This window comes from Papaver somniferum, chromosome 2 (assembly GCF_003573695.1).
Source record: "Papaver somniferum cultivar HN1 chromosome 2, ASM357369v1, whole genome shotgun sequence".
NCBI lineage: Eukaryota > Viridiplantae > Streptophyta > Magnoliopsida > Ranunculales > Papaveraceae > Papaver > Papaver somniferum.
In genome coordinates this window covers 164,389,496-164,404,724 of record NC_039359.1, presented here as the reverse complement: position 1 = coordinate 164,404,724, position 15,229 = coordinate 164,389,496, and the positions used below count along the sequence as shown (strand labels likewise).

Genomic DNA, 15,229 nt, shown 5'->3' with positions numbered 1-15,229 from the left:
TATTTTCTTTCCTGTTTTAGCTTCTCACGTGTTTCTACAGCTGCAAAATCTCCTCATTTATTTTCTTCACGGTCCAGAGTGTTTCTAGAGTCATCATACACGAGCAGAACACGCATAAATCTTCCAAAACTCGTGAACTATTCTTCTCATGCACGGGCTGCCCTGATTCCTTGTCACGGATTTTCCAGCCAAATTTGATCGAAACAAACACCCATACCAGCTCTTTTATGACATATCACAACTACCCATGAAGTTTCAGCCCTTTAGTCCACCTAGAACATCTTCAAATTTTGATTGAAACATTCTCAGAGAGCTGCCACATTTTTCCCACCAATTTTTAAATTTCAAATGAAGAAGATGGTGTCCCCCTAACCAGCTGTGGGGTACGAATAGCATCTGCCTTTTTGGGGGTGCCCCTTAGCCAAATATGGTCTCCGTATAACAAGTGTCCTCCGAGGGTGTTCCGAGTGATTTTTCGATCCGATTTTTCCAACAATATTTATTTTCCAAAAATACCTAAAAAATACACAAAACACCATAATAAGGACGAAAACGAGTACCAACAATACGAAACATTGAGGACAAATTAGACACATAAATGCGTCTATCAATATGTTTCTATTACTAACTCTTTATATGTTTCTCTTCAATAATTCATTTTTGGTATAAAGTTTTGACAGTTCATTTTTTCTTTTTATTTTTGCAGTCAAGCAGCTTGAAAAGCAAAGAATCACAAGCAAATTCCAATTTCAGTTCAAGGGAGTGAAATCGTTTCTCTGTTGTTCAATGATTACTTGGATACCACCTTGCTGGATTACTATATATACAGAAAGTATAAAGCTGCAATCAACGATAGAATGCTCAATGATAGCGAGGACAGTGAGACTCGAAGAAAGTATATCAACTTCGATATTATGAAATTCAACATCATTCGTAAGTGTGTTTCTTCCTATCCATTGATAAAAAGTGAATTGGTTGCTTGCAGTTTGTCTGATTTAGAGAAAAATGCATGCCTATGAAGGCTATTTTGATTTTTATCTATTTGAACTGTATAATGAACTGTATAATCCAACATGCATATAATGAGAACTGCTTATCTAATTCATTTCTCTTTTTGTTTTTCAGACATTTTTTGTGTGGCACAATGAACTTAAGAGAACAGAAGAAGTTGATCAGTTTATAAAAAGCATGCCTGAAAAAACCAAAAATCTCCCCATTCCTATGAATACTGACCCACACAGTGGTAATGCAAAATCAAAAGGGTCACTAGGTGAACACTGGCATCTGCTGGTTTTTGACATCGACAACTACACATGGGAGCATTACAAATGCATCAAAAAGGGAGAGCTTGGTAAGCAATGCAAAGCTGACGCAAACAGAATGGCTATGTACTGCATGAAACACATCAACTTGTGGCTACAAGCTCATGGTAGGGTGAGATGCAGCAACGTCAACTTTGAAAATCTGCCAGGAGTGCCAGATCAAGGAGCATATCCAGATTGCCTGTTGTACACCTGATATTGGATCAAGAGAAGTGTCAAGCCAATCATAAACAAGTCGCAGAGTGTGTTGAAGAAAGCTGACATGATAGAGAAGATGCAAGCAAGAAGAGTTGGGATGGCCTACAAACTTCTTACTGCATCAGGGGATGAAGAGAGCTGGGGTGAATTTTCCAACTCAGAATACCTTAGCAATTGCTTACTTGGAACATATTAAACAGACAAAACTCTTTTTAACTATAGTATATTGCACAGTAGATTAATTCTTATTGCAACAGAAAACTCTTATGTCTAATATCACCTAAATTACCTTCTAATGTAATTGATACTCTAGTATGTTTTATATTTTCATCTATCATATTTTGGATAGTATATAACATCAATGTTCTATCTTATGCCTTGTCTTTCTGTCTTATTTTCTTATGAATTTATTTTTTGTAGCATGAATGTTCCTTCTTTAATGTTTTGGTGGACTTCATTCCTGAAAATGAACTTTATGGAATTCAAGTCAGTTCTAGGAAAACTAGTGTTCATTCCTGAAAATGAAGTTCATTTCAGTAAATGAACTGATAGAGGGGAGGTTCATTCCAGATAATGAGAAATTATGCATTGTCTTACTATCTAATGGATACCTATTAACTCTAGTACTTCAGCATTTTGTCTTCTGTCTTATGTATACCAGTTCATTTACCAAAATGAACTCTATTGGTTATAGGAAAACTTGTGTTCATTCCTGAAAATGAAGTTCATTTCAGTAAATGAGCTGATACATATCCCTGATAATGAAAAATACATATCCCATAGAGTTGATTTGTAGGAAAAATACCATAACCTGCTACAAAATATCAGTACACACATATCCAAAAAGAAATAATATCTAAAAAAGCATTTCTAAGAAAAAAAAGGGAGTTCATTACAGAAAATGAAGTGCATATCAAAAAGTACAAAAAAAACAAAAACAAACTACAACCAGTGCATAATCAAACAGGTAAGAGAAGTTCATAAAAACATAAAAAAACATAAACTAGAAAAAAAAAGGTTCATGCATACTACTCCATCATTAATACACGACAGGTAGCTTTGTTGTGGTTCCCAATCTTCTTGCAATTTGAGCACTTAATAGGCCTCCTCTCCTTCTCATAAGCACCACGGATGCGCTTCTTTGGTGGTCTTCCTGGAAGTGGCCTTGGAATACCAGGTAGGACTCTCTCTTCAGGTTCATACGCTTCTGGCCTGTCGTAATTGGGAATGGGTCGAATTGCAGGAGCATACGTATGGCGAAAATGATTCGAACCAAAGTAAGGTTGAACAAAACTCAACATCTCAATACCACTCATAGTAATAGCAGCAGTGGCGTGAGCACAGGGGAAACCAAACACTTTCCATCTCTGGAAAGTGCACTTCATATGCATCAGATCAACAACATGAGATCTAGGAGAGTGAACCTCATATATACCATTACCTGACTCCGTAACACTCCATGGACGCCCTATATCGACATGTGACTTGAGTAGAGCTTTATAGATGGGAGTCAAACTATCACTATAATATCTACCGAGCTCACGCCTTTCTGCACTCATCCTCGTAATCTTTATCCTAATCTCATCAACAAGAGCAGCTGGAGGCAGATCCCTTTCAGGAAGAATCCAGTTATTGAAAGACTCTGCAATAGTTGACGAGTGTGTCCCATACCTACATCCTACGAAGAAAGCATTTTCCCAATGCTTGGGATCGATATTTCTGATGTACTTGGAAACCCAACCACATCCTATGATACACATATCCTTTAAAGCAGAGTCATATTTAGCAACACTATAGCAGCATGCAGCTTTATGGAACAAATCTTGAACTTGTTTATACTTCTCATGTGATTTCTTGATGGGGAGGTTATTCTTCAAATGATGGAAACAGTAACTATGATAAGAGTTGGGGAAATACTTGGGAATACTTTGCTTCAGCCTTTCATGACGATCAGTGATAAAGGTGATAGGACGAGAGTCGACACAATGCTGCAAGTTCTCCATAAACCACTCCCACCCTTCAATGTCTTCTCTAGGAACTAAAGCATACGCAAAAGGAAAAAATCCTACAGAATGAAAGAACACAAAAAAGAACTAAAAGTGTCAGTTCATTAAAAAATATCTATAACAAAAATGAAAGTTTCATTCTTAAAATGAAGTCCATTCTGTAGCATGAACTGTATAATCAAAAAATCTATATATTTTCTGCACTTCATTCCAAAAAATGAAGTCCATTCTGTAAAATGAATTGTAGAATAATCAATATCTATAACTTTTATACACTTCATTCCAACAATGAAGTCCATTCTATAACATGAACTAAGACCTTCTTCTTCAAAAAATAACAAAGTAAAACATAAACAAAAGCAGCAGGAGTTCATTCCCCGCTTATGAACAACTAAAAAACTTAACAGAGAAGCTTCATTCATTCACATTGCTATTAAAAATAAAAAAAAGGTTTCATTCTATATTAATGAATTCCATTCTGTAGCATGAACTGTATAATCAAAAAATCTATAAATTTTTTACACTTCATTCCAAAAATGAAGTCCATTCTATAACATGAACTGTAGAATCAAAGCAGCAGGAGTTCATTCCCACTTATGAACAGCTAAAAACTTAACAAAAAATAAGAGTTCATTCTTAAAATGAAGACTTTCTTAACAAAATAACAAAAGTAAAACTGATAGAAATTACTTTCTTCTTGAACATAAAATGAGTTCATCCTAAAAAATGAAAAGCCTTAACAGAGAAACTTCATTCATTCACATTGCTCTTAAAAATCAAACAACAAACTAATATGAGTTATTCAGAAAAGAAAGAAAATTTACCTTGGTTTCCATTCACACCAGTGGCAGCCATCACTGTTCCCTTGAATCTCCCATTGAGAAATGTTGCATCACAGTAAAGCATGGGGCGAATGAACCGGTATCCTTCTATACAGGCAGCAAACATATGAAAAGCCTCTGAAAACGTTTAGTCTCTTTAGCATACTCAAACTTAATATAACTGCCAGGATTGGTAGCCTTTATTGCTTCAACATACCAAATAAGATCTATATAACTTTTTACATCATCGCCATATATCTCTGCCTTAGATGCTTCCTTCCCTTTATAAGCATGATGGTATTTTATGTCAATTCCATAACAACTCTTCACCTGAGCAGCCATATCATTAGACTTTATCGACGGATTTGACTGTATTTGATTCTTGAATAGATGCTTAATCTATTTCTTCTTCACAGGTGGGTCCTTCAGCTTATAAGCACCACCACATTTATGCTTCCCATTGAATTCCTTGATAGCAAAGACACTTTTAGCGGTATCGATTGGAATACAGTGCAGATACCAAGGACATTCTGCATTCCTACCACACTTTCATGTGAACCTGAGTCTATCATTCTTAACCTTTGCAACTGTATATCCAGACTTGCTGCAGTATTTGCTGACAGCTAAGCGAACCTCATCAACACCACCATGAAAAACTTGACCAACACCTTTAAAAATATCTTCCCAACCTTCGGATAAAAGAGGTTTCAATTGCTCATGACCTTCCGTCAGGTATTTAATCTTTGAAGTCTCAGTAAACCCAGTGCATGATTCATCGTCACTGAGCGACTGCGTGGAAATACCAGACAAAGATCTAGAAGCAGCACCATGACAAGCCTCCTCAACAAACAGATCAAAACTTGACAATTCCCTTGAACAAGTAACAACAATTAGACCTTGAAGAGAATAATCACAATCAGTGAGAGCTTTATCACAACGACTAATAAATCTTATGCTCCGAGGAGTCAAGTTTCTCCAATAATCACAAACAGATATTTTAAAGTCACGAATCATAGTATCTAAAGAAACTTTCAACGGAATACCATCCCCTTTGTAGTACACAACAACATAACAACTGGATATGGCCATACTGAACCTGAAAAATGAACACACACACACAAAATAGTTCATTATTGGAATGAAGCTGAAACAAAATAGCTTCATTCAATAACATTCTAACAAAATAAAGAGTTCATTCCACGAATGAAGCCTTAAACAGAATGATCTCATTCATTAACATCCTAACAGATAAACAGAACATCAACAATACTTCTTCCATGAAAAAAAAAAAAGAAAAGTTCATTCCCGGTATGAAGCCTTAATAGAATGACTTCATTCGTTAATATCCTAACAGTACTTCTTCCATGAAAAAAGAAGAGTTCATTCTTGAAATGAAGCCTTAACAAAATAAAGATTCTTAACAGAACAACACTAATAGATTCTTCCTTAAACAAAATAAAGAGTTCATTCCAAGAAATGAAGCATTAACAGAATAAATATTCTTCACAGAACAACACTAATAGATTCTTCCTTAAAGAAAATAAAGAGTTCATTCCAAGAAATGAAGCCTTAACAGAATGACTTCATTTCGTTAACATCCTAAAAAAGATAAAAAAACAAAGCACCAACAATACTTATTCCATGGTAAAACAAGAGTTCATTATTGGAATGAAGCCGTAACGCTATTAATAGCTTCTTCCTTAACAAAATAAAGAGTTCATTCTAACAAATGAAGCGTTACAAAACGACTTCATTCATTTTAATCAAAGAAAAACTTAGCTGATCTATAATTCAAGAAAAGGATTAGCGTGAAAACTCACCAGTAACAAGAAGAATTCAAAATCAAAACTCCAAAAAAACATCGATGTACGAATCTGTAATTCCAAAAAATCAACTCCAACTAAATCAATCTTCACTTCAAAAAAGTCTCGAATAAAATCTTCAAAAAAGCCTCGAATCAAATCTTCTATAATCAAAATCTCGAATCAAATTCACTCCAAATCAAAACACAGTAATCAAATTCACTCTGTAATCAAATCAATCTTCATAACCAAGTCAATCTGCTGTAAATCGAATCGATTTTGGTATCAAAAACGAAATCAAGGAAGTTTCGTAAACCCTACAAAAAAAAATCTGCAGCAAAAGAAGAAAAACGAGATCGGAGTAGGAGAAAGAAAATTTTCTTGAACCTGAAATTTATTGTTGTTGTTTCTTGTTTATATATGTCGGTAAAAGGACCAAACAATAAAATTTAGGACCAAAAGATAATTTTTGCACATGCAGGGGTGTTTTGGTAACAGAAAAAGAATATTCCGTGTGGGTGGACAAAACCCTAGGACCAAACTATAATTTTCAGGACCAAACTATAATTTATATTGCCAAACTGGACCAAACAGACAATTGACTAGGTAAATTGGACCAGACTCTATCTAATATATTATTCCTAGGACTATATGGTATTTCCTTGTGAATTATTTAGGTAAAGTGAAATCCTCCTTTGGAGAGATGGATTAAGTTTAATGTTGATGTGTCTTTCTTGGGTAATGCCCAGGAGATCAGGATGTGGAGTGCTTCTTCGTAATCATTTTGGTTCGATCATGGGATGCTTTGCTAAGCATTTGGTTACGAATACAACAGTTACGACAAAATTATGAGGTGCCATTCATGCTTTAAAAATTGCGCAAGAACATAATATCAGGTGTATTTGGTTTGAGTGTGACTCCATAATGGCTATTAAAAAGTACTCCATCCCTACCACATATATAGGCGGAGGGACCAATTCTCTTAGATTAAGAAATTTTTATTGATTTTATACATTTCTATTCTTTTTCCTGTTTTACCCTTAATTATATTCCAATGTTAGAAATATATATTCAATGTGATGATTTCCAAGCAAATAAATAGGGGTAATATAAGTAAAAAAGCGTTTTGAAATTTGGACTCCGCCTATATAGTGGTACAAGGAAAAATGGAAATTCCGCTTATATAATAGGTACGGAGGGAATAAGAAGTTAGTTTCATGGAGATTCAGGGTTCACTAGGAGAATTGCTTATGATTTCTCGAAAGAGTTCATTTTAGGTTCTCTCATACTTACAGAGAAGGGAATGCTTGCGAGAATTTGATAGCCAAATGCTCACTACCGTTGGAACATGGCTCTGAATTTTTTTAAAAATTAAAGGCGGACATACATTGGCACATCAAATACAGCTAAGGAACCATCAAAATTAAAAATCACTACCATCAGAAAGAATGATTTACTAGATGGATATATCAAAACTATTGTCCATCAACATATTCTTGAAAATACAGGGTCTATAAACTGTATTATTCTCCAAGCAGCGACCTATAGGAATGAGAATCATGAATAGAAGGTTAAAGTGATTTGGGGTACTTAATTAGAGATTTGCTTTTATTTTTTCTTAGGAATGAGTTTGATCAAATGAGATTTTTAGAAATCACAAACAATTCCAACTTTGTTATGTTTTCCTTTTAGTAAATGTTATACTCTCCCCGTCCCCATTATATAGGCGGAGAAGTGAGTTTCTCTTAGAATAAGAATTTTTCTTGATTTCTTACATTTCCTTCCTCTTTCTTGTTTTATCCTTGTACAATTTCCAACACTAGAAACATTAACTTAATTGTAGTGATAACTACCTATAATAAATGAGGGCAATATATGGAAAAACCCATCTTGGATTCAAAGTCTGCCTATCTAACGGGACTACAAATTTTTACAACTCCGCCTTTATAATAGGGACGGAGGGAGTAGTTCTTATAGTTTTGCTCTTATGCTACCATTTTAAGGACAAAAAATAGATTATTTTACTTGAAATGTTATTGTGAAGTAGTTTTTCGTGTAATAGAATATATTATGTACTCCCTCCGTTCCATTTTACTTGACGTTTTAGGATTTTTCTTGTGTTCCAAAATAGATGATAGTTTTAGTATTTTTACCACATTCTCACTGATTTGTCCTTGCTTCGGAATCACTAATATCATTATTTTTATTGTAATCAGTACTCTAATTTTTAAATCTACTCTAATTTTTTGTTGTGTTCCAAAATGACGGAGAATTTGGTAGCACATCCCAAGTAAATTACTATGGGATTGACAATTTTTTCTAGAATCTAGAAATTAAAAACTAGGTCATTTAGATCTTTAACAAGAATTAATATGGGTAGAATTGGAAAGATTTTACTCTCTCTAATATTCCTTAATCTCCGTGAAAAACTCTACAACGTCAAGTAAATTGGAACTAAGGGAATATTATTTATGGACTGAATTGCCAAACAATGACGCATCTTAGAAGTCCTCCCAGCGCAATGACCCTTAATTTATTAGTTTTGTCTAGAATATTTACAAACTGATCGTAGGTAATCAATCTTCCCATCATCCTTTACATGGTGTGGGATAATTATCATATGAATTTAGATCTGTACTGCCGTAAATTTTAAGTACTAAATCAAGTAGTAAATTTCAATAGCTACATTTTAGATTAGGGTAAAATAAACGACGCATATGGTTTTATAATATATTCTCTATATAAAAAGAGTATTAAATATTCCATAAGCAATAAACCTACCTTTGCATCCCACGGGTGAAAAACTAATTAGAAGAAAAACATTATCACCAATTTCATCACAAAAATCATTCCAAAACCAAATTAAAAAGCCAACTGAGATAGAGAGAAGAGACACTTACGATTTACAATCCCGAACCCTAAAACTAGAGGCGACTGGATTTCATATTTATACTGATTTTAAAGACAAAACGGGTTGAGAAAACCGGTCCAAACCTGACCTGTTAATCGTCTTTTTGTTAGGGAAAACATATCTAAAAATCCGCGCCTTGGAATTTTACAAATTTTATATCGTTGGAAATCTTTTTAAGAGAGCTACACAACGAGTACAAACAAGAATATCAAATTTTTGTTTTTCATGTAAAAATCGGAGGTGATCACCATTTTAGGAAAAAAAATCGAAAACTTGATACATAACCATTATGCAACCACCAAAAAAGATGCATAACACATTCTGCAAACGCATAACGAACTATGCAACCATTTTCTCGGCTGCATAACAAATTATGCATCTATATTTACGGATGCATATCAGGTTATGCATCTATTTTCTCGATGCATAAAAGATTGTGCAACAATTTTCTCGCTGCATAATGCATTATGCAACCATATTTTCGAATGCATAACAGGTTGCAACCATTTTCCCGACTGCATAACATGTCTTTTTCTCAGTCTTTTTGAGAACTATTCAGAATGTCAAACTTGTGACTTTGCATTCATGATATGGCGCAGTGGCGATACCCAATTGGCAATGACCTATGCAGCAGTGCAGGCCTAGATGCTTGCTCTACAGAACATTAACCATAGTGACACATTGGACAACAAACTAAACTGATGTTAACACTTCTACTATAAGAAGTTTTTTCTGTACACAAGTTAAAACTTAATATATAAGTTTTTATCTTCTGAATTATTTTTGTCGAACTCATGTGACTGTGTATGTCTTTACTACCCTAATCCAGAGAATTATAAGAATCCCAAACTAGGGTCACTAAATTCATGATACAGTGATACCAAAACTGGCAAAGACCCATTGGTTTACTGGTGTTAACTATTTTGACACTCATCGATCAACACACTTTCAATCACGATATCCAATTTATACTAAATTCATGATACAGTGGTACCAAAACTAAATCACATCCCATCCTTCATTTTACAGTCTTTCCCATTAGTTAAAACCACCAAGCATGTATCCAATTCCAACAAGAAACGAAAGCCTATATTCCTAAAAGAAAACTTCAGATGCCACAGTAAACCCTTAAACCCTAAACCCTAACAAAATCAAAATCTTTACAATTGATCTTAATTCTGAAAACACCTTCCAAATAAATGAATTTCTAAATACAAAACTCGAGCTTCTGAACGAGTGTTACCATACCTCATTTGTAGCAGTGTTGACCGGGTGAACACTGGAAGGAGGGCTGGCGAAGCAAACGAACAAGAGAGTCGAAGAAGAAGCCATTGGAGAAGCGCTAGGGATTTGGGCGCCAATTTCTGAACGAGACTCCGTTTTGTAGCCTTTATTAATGAAATCGGAACAGATTTATCCGGTTCCTATTTTCTGTAAGGGGGTGGAAATATCCTTTTATCTCTCTCGTCTTTGAAATCTTCATTTTTACAACACCAGACTAGAGGAACTCAAAGTGGGAAACCTAATTTTGGCGGTAAGATCATACACATGGATAATCGAGACTCTGATCAAAGTATTTCAGGTATTTTCTGTTATTTAATTATGTACTTTCACTTATATTTTCTACTACTTCAATTTCTCAATTTCTTTTCTGATTAGTCGGGGGTTTTCTTTGTTTTGGGAAAATTGGCAGAAAATGAAGAAGATATTGATGCGAATTGGTTGACAAATCCTACAGCTAGAGACAATAAGGTATTATTTTCACATAATTTCTTGAATTTATTGGTAAAAAAGTGTGAAGTACGAAATTAGTTAATGTGTTTTGGCAAAACAAAAAAACTGGAAATCTAATGAGCTGCATTGACCTAGAATCGAGCTATTCAAGCCTCGTTTGAATGAGATGTACTAAACACGCAAGGTACAGTAGGATAAAGTGGGTCTCCCCCCTTGGGTATAATGCGGGTGTCCAGAATGGCACACATTTAGACTTGCATTTTTAGTGCATTGCTTTCATTTATTTGTAGTTCAGCTTTTTCTGTTTTAGAATAGTTGACGTATTTATTTCTGTAAATTTTTGTTGCAAGGATTGGCTTAAAATGTTTACTTTTTGGAATGAAGATAGCAAGTTTAGACAGTCTTTAGGAAATGAAGTCGCAAACGATTCTGATGAAGAAGCAATCTCAGATGCTGATGAGAACAATGTCACAATGGGTTCTTCGTGTATGTCGAAGTCAGTGAAGGTTCAAAGGGGCTCTTTCAAGAGCTATAAGAGAGAAAATGATCGAAATGAAGCATCTGCATGGTCTGCAGTTAATAAAGAGGCTGAAGAATTAATAGTTTTGCATGACAGTACCAGTCGCTCATCATCTCGTACTGCCACTCTAGAAGCCAAGAAAACTGCGAAAGGTACTTTGTCTTCCTTTGGAAGTATCTACCATTCTTCTTGTGCCGCTGCTCTATGATCATGTTCCGCTGCCATCTTGCTATCGTAATTGAATAACTATCCGTGTACTGGCCTTAATTGCTTCGGGAGAAATCAACCTTAGGATAATACTTGTATCTTGTAGGTAATAGAGGCAAAGCCAAACCCAAGTTTTCAATTCATTCTCTTTCGCACAAGGGGGAATCCTCCTTGCCTTCTATTGTGAAGGATGAAAATGAAACGTTACGTAAGGTTTGTCAAATTCAGGAAGGATTAGATGATCTTGAAGACATTGTTATGGAGCATTCAATGACTGAGCTTGTACAAGGTATCGAGGAAGAAAGTGATAAACAGTCTGAGGTTCAAGTTCTTGCTAATTTATCCGCTCTTAAACATAGAGACGCAGAGCATTCAGTTTCCGAGCTTTTAGATGGCCTTCAAGCAAAGTGTGAATCGGTGGAAAGGACTACTAAGCTGGTTTGATCTCTTTGTAAAACAACTCTTTCACATTCTGCACTTTTTATCCCGATTCCTGATGTTGATTACTCTATGTTTATGCAGAATATTAGAACAAAGAGTAAAAGGCACCAAATTACTACTAGGAAGAGAAATATGTATCAATTGGGTGATAGAATTCTTGACAATGAGGATCCTTCCGAGCCCGTGGATGGCGATACATCTAGCGAGGATGAGGTATTCTCTTATTGTGGTTACCAAGTTGCTTGCTAGTTGCTACCATAATTTGGCATTGGATTTTCATAGTTTTCCGCATGTGTAGGCAGCCAAACTTCTAATGCATGGTCAGAATCAGATGAGAGTTGCAACACTACAAAGCAAAGGGCAAACAATGTCAGATCGATTCCAGGAAGCTCTTAATGACACTACTGGGGATGACGATGGGACGCGGTTTTCATCCTTCAATCATACAAGGTCAGTTTGTCTGTTAGACCTAGGTAGAAGCTAATTGGAGAAGAATTTATCTATATCATACATCATTTAGCAACTGATCCAGATTATGCATCAGGGGATACTATAGTAGGTTGCAGCAAGTCATGCAAACACAGAAGGAAAGGCATGCGGAGTTCTTGAAACAGTTACTAGAACTGACTGGACAAGGTAAAATTGTTTTATGTTTGAATTTTTGTGAAGCTCCTTTGGTACTGAATATTAAGGATGTCTGCATTGGGTAACTACTGACTAGCATGTTAAGACAACAGTGTCAAAGAAAGCAAATATTACATTTTACACACGGCATGCTCAAAGGACTTGCATTACTTATGCATGTCTTCGTTATCCTCCTCTTTTCATATAAAGGTAAAGGTATTTGGGTAAAAATAATGTCAAGATGTTTGGAAGCAAAGCTGACGGTTTGTGAATGCTCCTGTCAGGAAAAGAGTGAGGTATGCCTACACGAAACAATTAACACTTCAGTTTCGTAACTAAAACTTAAGTCAATCAAACTACGAAAGGCATGATATGTTGCTATGTTACTGAATTCATTTGTGCAGAATTTTCATTGTGCGAGCCCAAATAGTTCCATTAATATTGGATCAATAACAACAATTATTTTCAACCCAAGGATGTGCAGCGATGTTGAGATAGAAGTGGGAAACGTAATTTGCATTCACCCTCCATGGTATGAGCAGCGTCTGTTTCCTTCACGGATATTGGATAGTAATTATCCCAAGTTTTTGTTAAAAGATAAAATGTCTGTAGGAAAATCCCTGATCAGATTAACTTGATTGAAATCTTATAGACTTGAACTTTGCTTGTTGGTTGCCACTGTCCCTAAGTAGTGTTCTACCCTAAAAGCCTGCAGTGTGATACAAGCACTCAAAATTATACTTTCCAGGAACATTTAGTTTCGTAATTTCTAGGTCAACTGGTCAAGTGTTACTCAAACAAGACATATATGTCCGTCTTGGTTTTTCTCGTCTGGTTCTTAACTATTATTTTAGTGCTTGAGGTGTCATACATTATGATTGATATGTTAAAATGCATCTTATAAACGGTTTTTACAGGAATGAGGTACAGGTCATGGGGAAGGATAAGAGCATTATTCTGTGTACATATTTCTCTCTGATCTCAACATGACTGGACTTTATAACAGGTAAGCTCAAGATTCCTGCTCGTTTACAAATGGAAAGTTTGAATCCTATTTTTTAATTAGAACAGCGTGCTTTTACCAAATGAAAGCAGTATGTGTTAGCACCATCTAGTTCAAAACTTCAAATTACTGTCGGTAATATGGAACCTGGAGGGTACATGTAATAATTGTTTTGATTTCTATAAAGCTCATTGTTTGGCTGGTAAGCGTCCTTGGTTATTGTTTCTGCTTCTAATTGTTTTCCTTTTTTGTTGGTTCCTTATATTGGTAACTTGGTTTTAACTTCTTCGTGTTTTGACATATCCAGAGATACAAAGAATTTAAAGATGCAGCATTATCAACCCTGCAGTAGGTGGTTCTTCCAGTGGAATGCTGTATCTAGTTTTTTGTTGTTGTCGTTGTTTGTGACACGATCAGCAGACTGTATCGAGTTTACTTTCTACAGATTCATCTTCCTAAGTTTTTCATTAGTTACCATCTCTAGAAAATGAAGAACTTCTTTATCGGTGCAATTGGTATCTGGTTTTTATGCTGTGGAACGAGTGGAATGCGTTTTTAATTGTGGTTATGCTGGACTGCTGAAATAGTTTCTGTAAGGACCCGGATCGTCGTGGTCTGCTCGGTGGTACTAGCTGGACTAGTAGATCTAATCGAGTTACGATCGCGTCTGATATTATTCTTGAGATCCGTTTTGCAGCAGACTCCGTTTCAAAGACGGGATAGATTATATGACTTGGATTGATTACGGGACTGACGCTGACCAGGATGTTTCCAACCATCACAAAATTTTCAAACTGACAACCAACGTATGAAGCCACTTAACAACGTAGTTACAGGACATAATCTAATTTAGAATCCTAACCATTGCAAATGATTTCTTAAGTAACAAAACTAGTTTGAATGGCCTGGTTCGGATTGAAAGTAGCACAATCAAACCATATAACAAATCTACAAACACGAAAGATGTTAGGATCCAAAAACCCACTCATTTCCCGAGGGTTTTTTCAAAAATATAATAATAAAACATAAAACAAAGGTAGGAAAGGATCCATAGATTCACCCATTTATCTAGTGTTTTTTCAAGGTAACAGCAATAGTTGGAGATATAACCTGAATCGGTTATCATGGAATGAAATCAGTCATTGGAGTCGGTCAGGGTCTTCATCAGAATATGTATTCTATAACTATTTTTTGCTGATGTTTTCGGTAACTTTGGAGTTGTTGGTGTCTTGTTTTTAGGATGTGTTATCGGGGCTTGTTTGAAGTTTTGAATTGAAAATACTTGTATGTCTTGATCTCTTCTCTGAAGAACATCTGTTAGATCACTGCTCGGTCGAACTCGCAAGTTTCGTCATCTCAAGCTTATTGTCAATGTTAGATTCATAAAATTGTATCTTGATTTTTAGTCAACTAAACTCAAGTCTCAGTTTAGGATTAGAGTATGGTAGTTAAGTATCAGGCATCACTGAATAACCCTCGAAGATTGAAACCTGAAGATCCAACAAAGACATTTGGAGAACTTCATCGACAAAGAGATATATGAAGACTGAACCATCCTATATACTCACAACATTACAATTCTATAATTATGAGACTATATCGTATGATTTTAGTAGATTTAATATTGCAAAGAAGAAGGT

At 35.3% G+C, this 15,229-nt stretch overlaps 2 protein-coding genes across 8 annotated transcripts; one reads left to right on the top strand and one right to left on the bottom strand.

Annotated features, from left to right (window-relative positions):
- Positions 1 to 2,548: 2,548 nt before the first annotated feature.
- LOC113352379 lies at positions 2,549 to 4,689 on the bottom strand. Its single transcript, XM_026596202.1, has 3 exons — positions 4,584 to 4,689; positions 4,351 to 4,485; positions 2,549 to 3,585 (listed from the first exon to the last, which is right to left on the bottom strand). The coding sequence occupies exons 1-3, from the start codon at positions 4,687 to 4,689 to the stop codon at positions 2,549 to 2,551; spliced, it is 1,278 nt and encodes a 425-aa protein (XP_026451987.1).
- A 5,321-nt stretch (positions 4,690 to 10,010) lies between these two features.
- Positions 10,011 to 14,262, top strand: LOC113349646. 7 transcript variants are annotated; one of them, XR_003360300.1, is made up of 12 exons: positions 10,013 to 10,642; positions 10,754 to 10,812; positions 11,145 to 11,466; positions 11,628 to 11,959; positions 12,044 to 12,175; positions 12,261 to 12,412; positions 12,507 to 12,598; positions 12,797 to 12,882; positions 12,991 to 13,118; positions 13,504 to 13,592; positions 13,682 to 13,791; positions 13,897 to 14,261. XR_003360300.1 is itself a non-coding variant. In XM_026593650.1 (11 exons), exons 1-10 carry the CDS (start codon positions 10,609 to 10,611, stop codon positions 13,574 to 13,576), a joined length of 1,398 nt encoding a protein of 465 aa, XP_026449435.1. In that variant the 5' UTR covers positions 10,013 to 10,608; the 3' UTR covers positions 13,577 to 13,592; positions 13,897 to 14,097. The 7 variants fall into 7 exon arrangements, 5 of the variants coding, with proteins under 5 accessions (XP_026449436.1, XP_026449435.1, XP_026449433.1 ...); XR_003360299.1 differs by having other exon boundaries at positions 13,504 to 13,791; positions 13,897 to 14,262; XM_026593650.1 differs by lacking the exon at positions 13,682 to 13,791 and having other exon boundaries at positions 12,519 to 12,598; positions 13,897 to 14,097.
- Positions 14,263 to 15,229: the final 967 nt, after the last annotated feature.

Excerpts from the sequence above, each read along its gene's own strand:
- LOC113349646 (XM_026593648.1), top strand. The coding sequence starts at position 10,609 with ATGGATAATCGAGACTCTGATCAAAGTATTTCAG. Across the intron at positions 10,643-10,753 it reads CTCTGATCAAAGTATTTCAG|AAAATGAAGAAGATATTGAT; the intron begins GTATTTTCTGTT and ends GAAAATTGGCAG. Across the intron at positions 12,176-12,260 it reads ATACATCTAGCGAGGATGAG|GCAGCCAAACTTCTAATGCA; the intron begins GTATTCTCTTAT and ends CCGCATGTGTAG.
- LOC113352379 (XM_026596202.1), bottom strand. The coding sequence starts at position 4,689 with ATGGCTGCTCAGGTGAAGAGTTGTTATGGAATTGACATAAAATACCAT. Across the intron at positions 4,486-4,583 it reads ATATGGCGATGATGTAAAAA|AGGCTTTTCATATGTTTGCT; the intron begins GTTATATAGATC and ends AAACGTTTTCAG. Across the intron at positions 3,586-4,350 it reads TGGTGTGAATGGAAACCAAG|GATTTTTTCCTTTTGCGTAT; the intron begins GTAAATTTTCTT and ends TTCATTCTGTAG.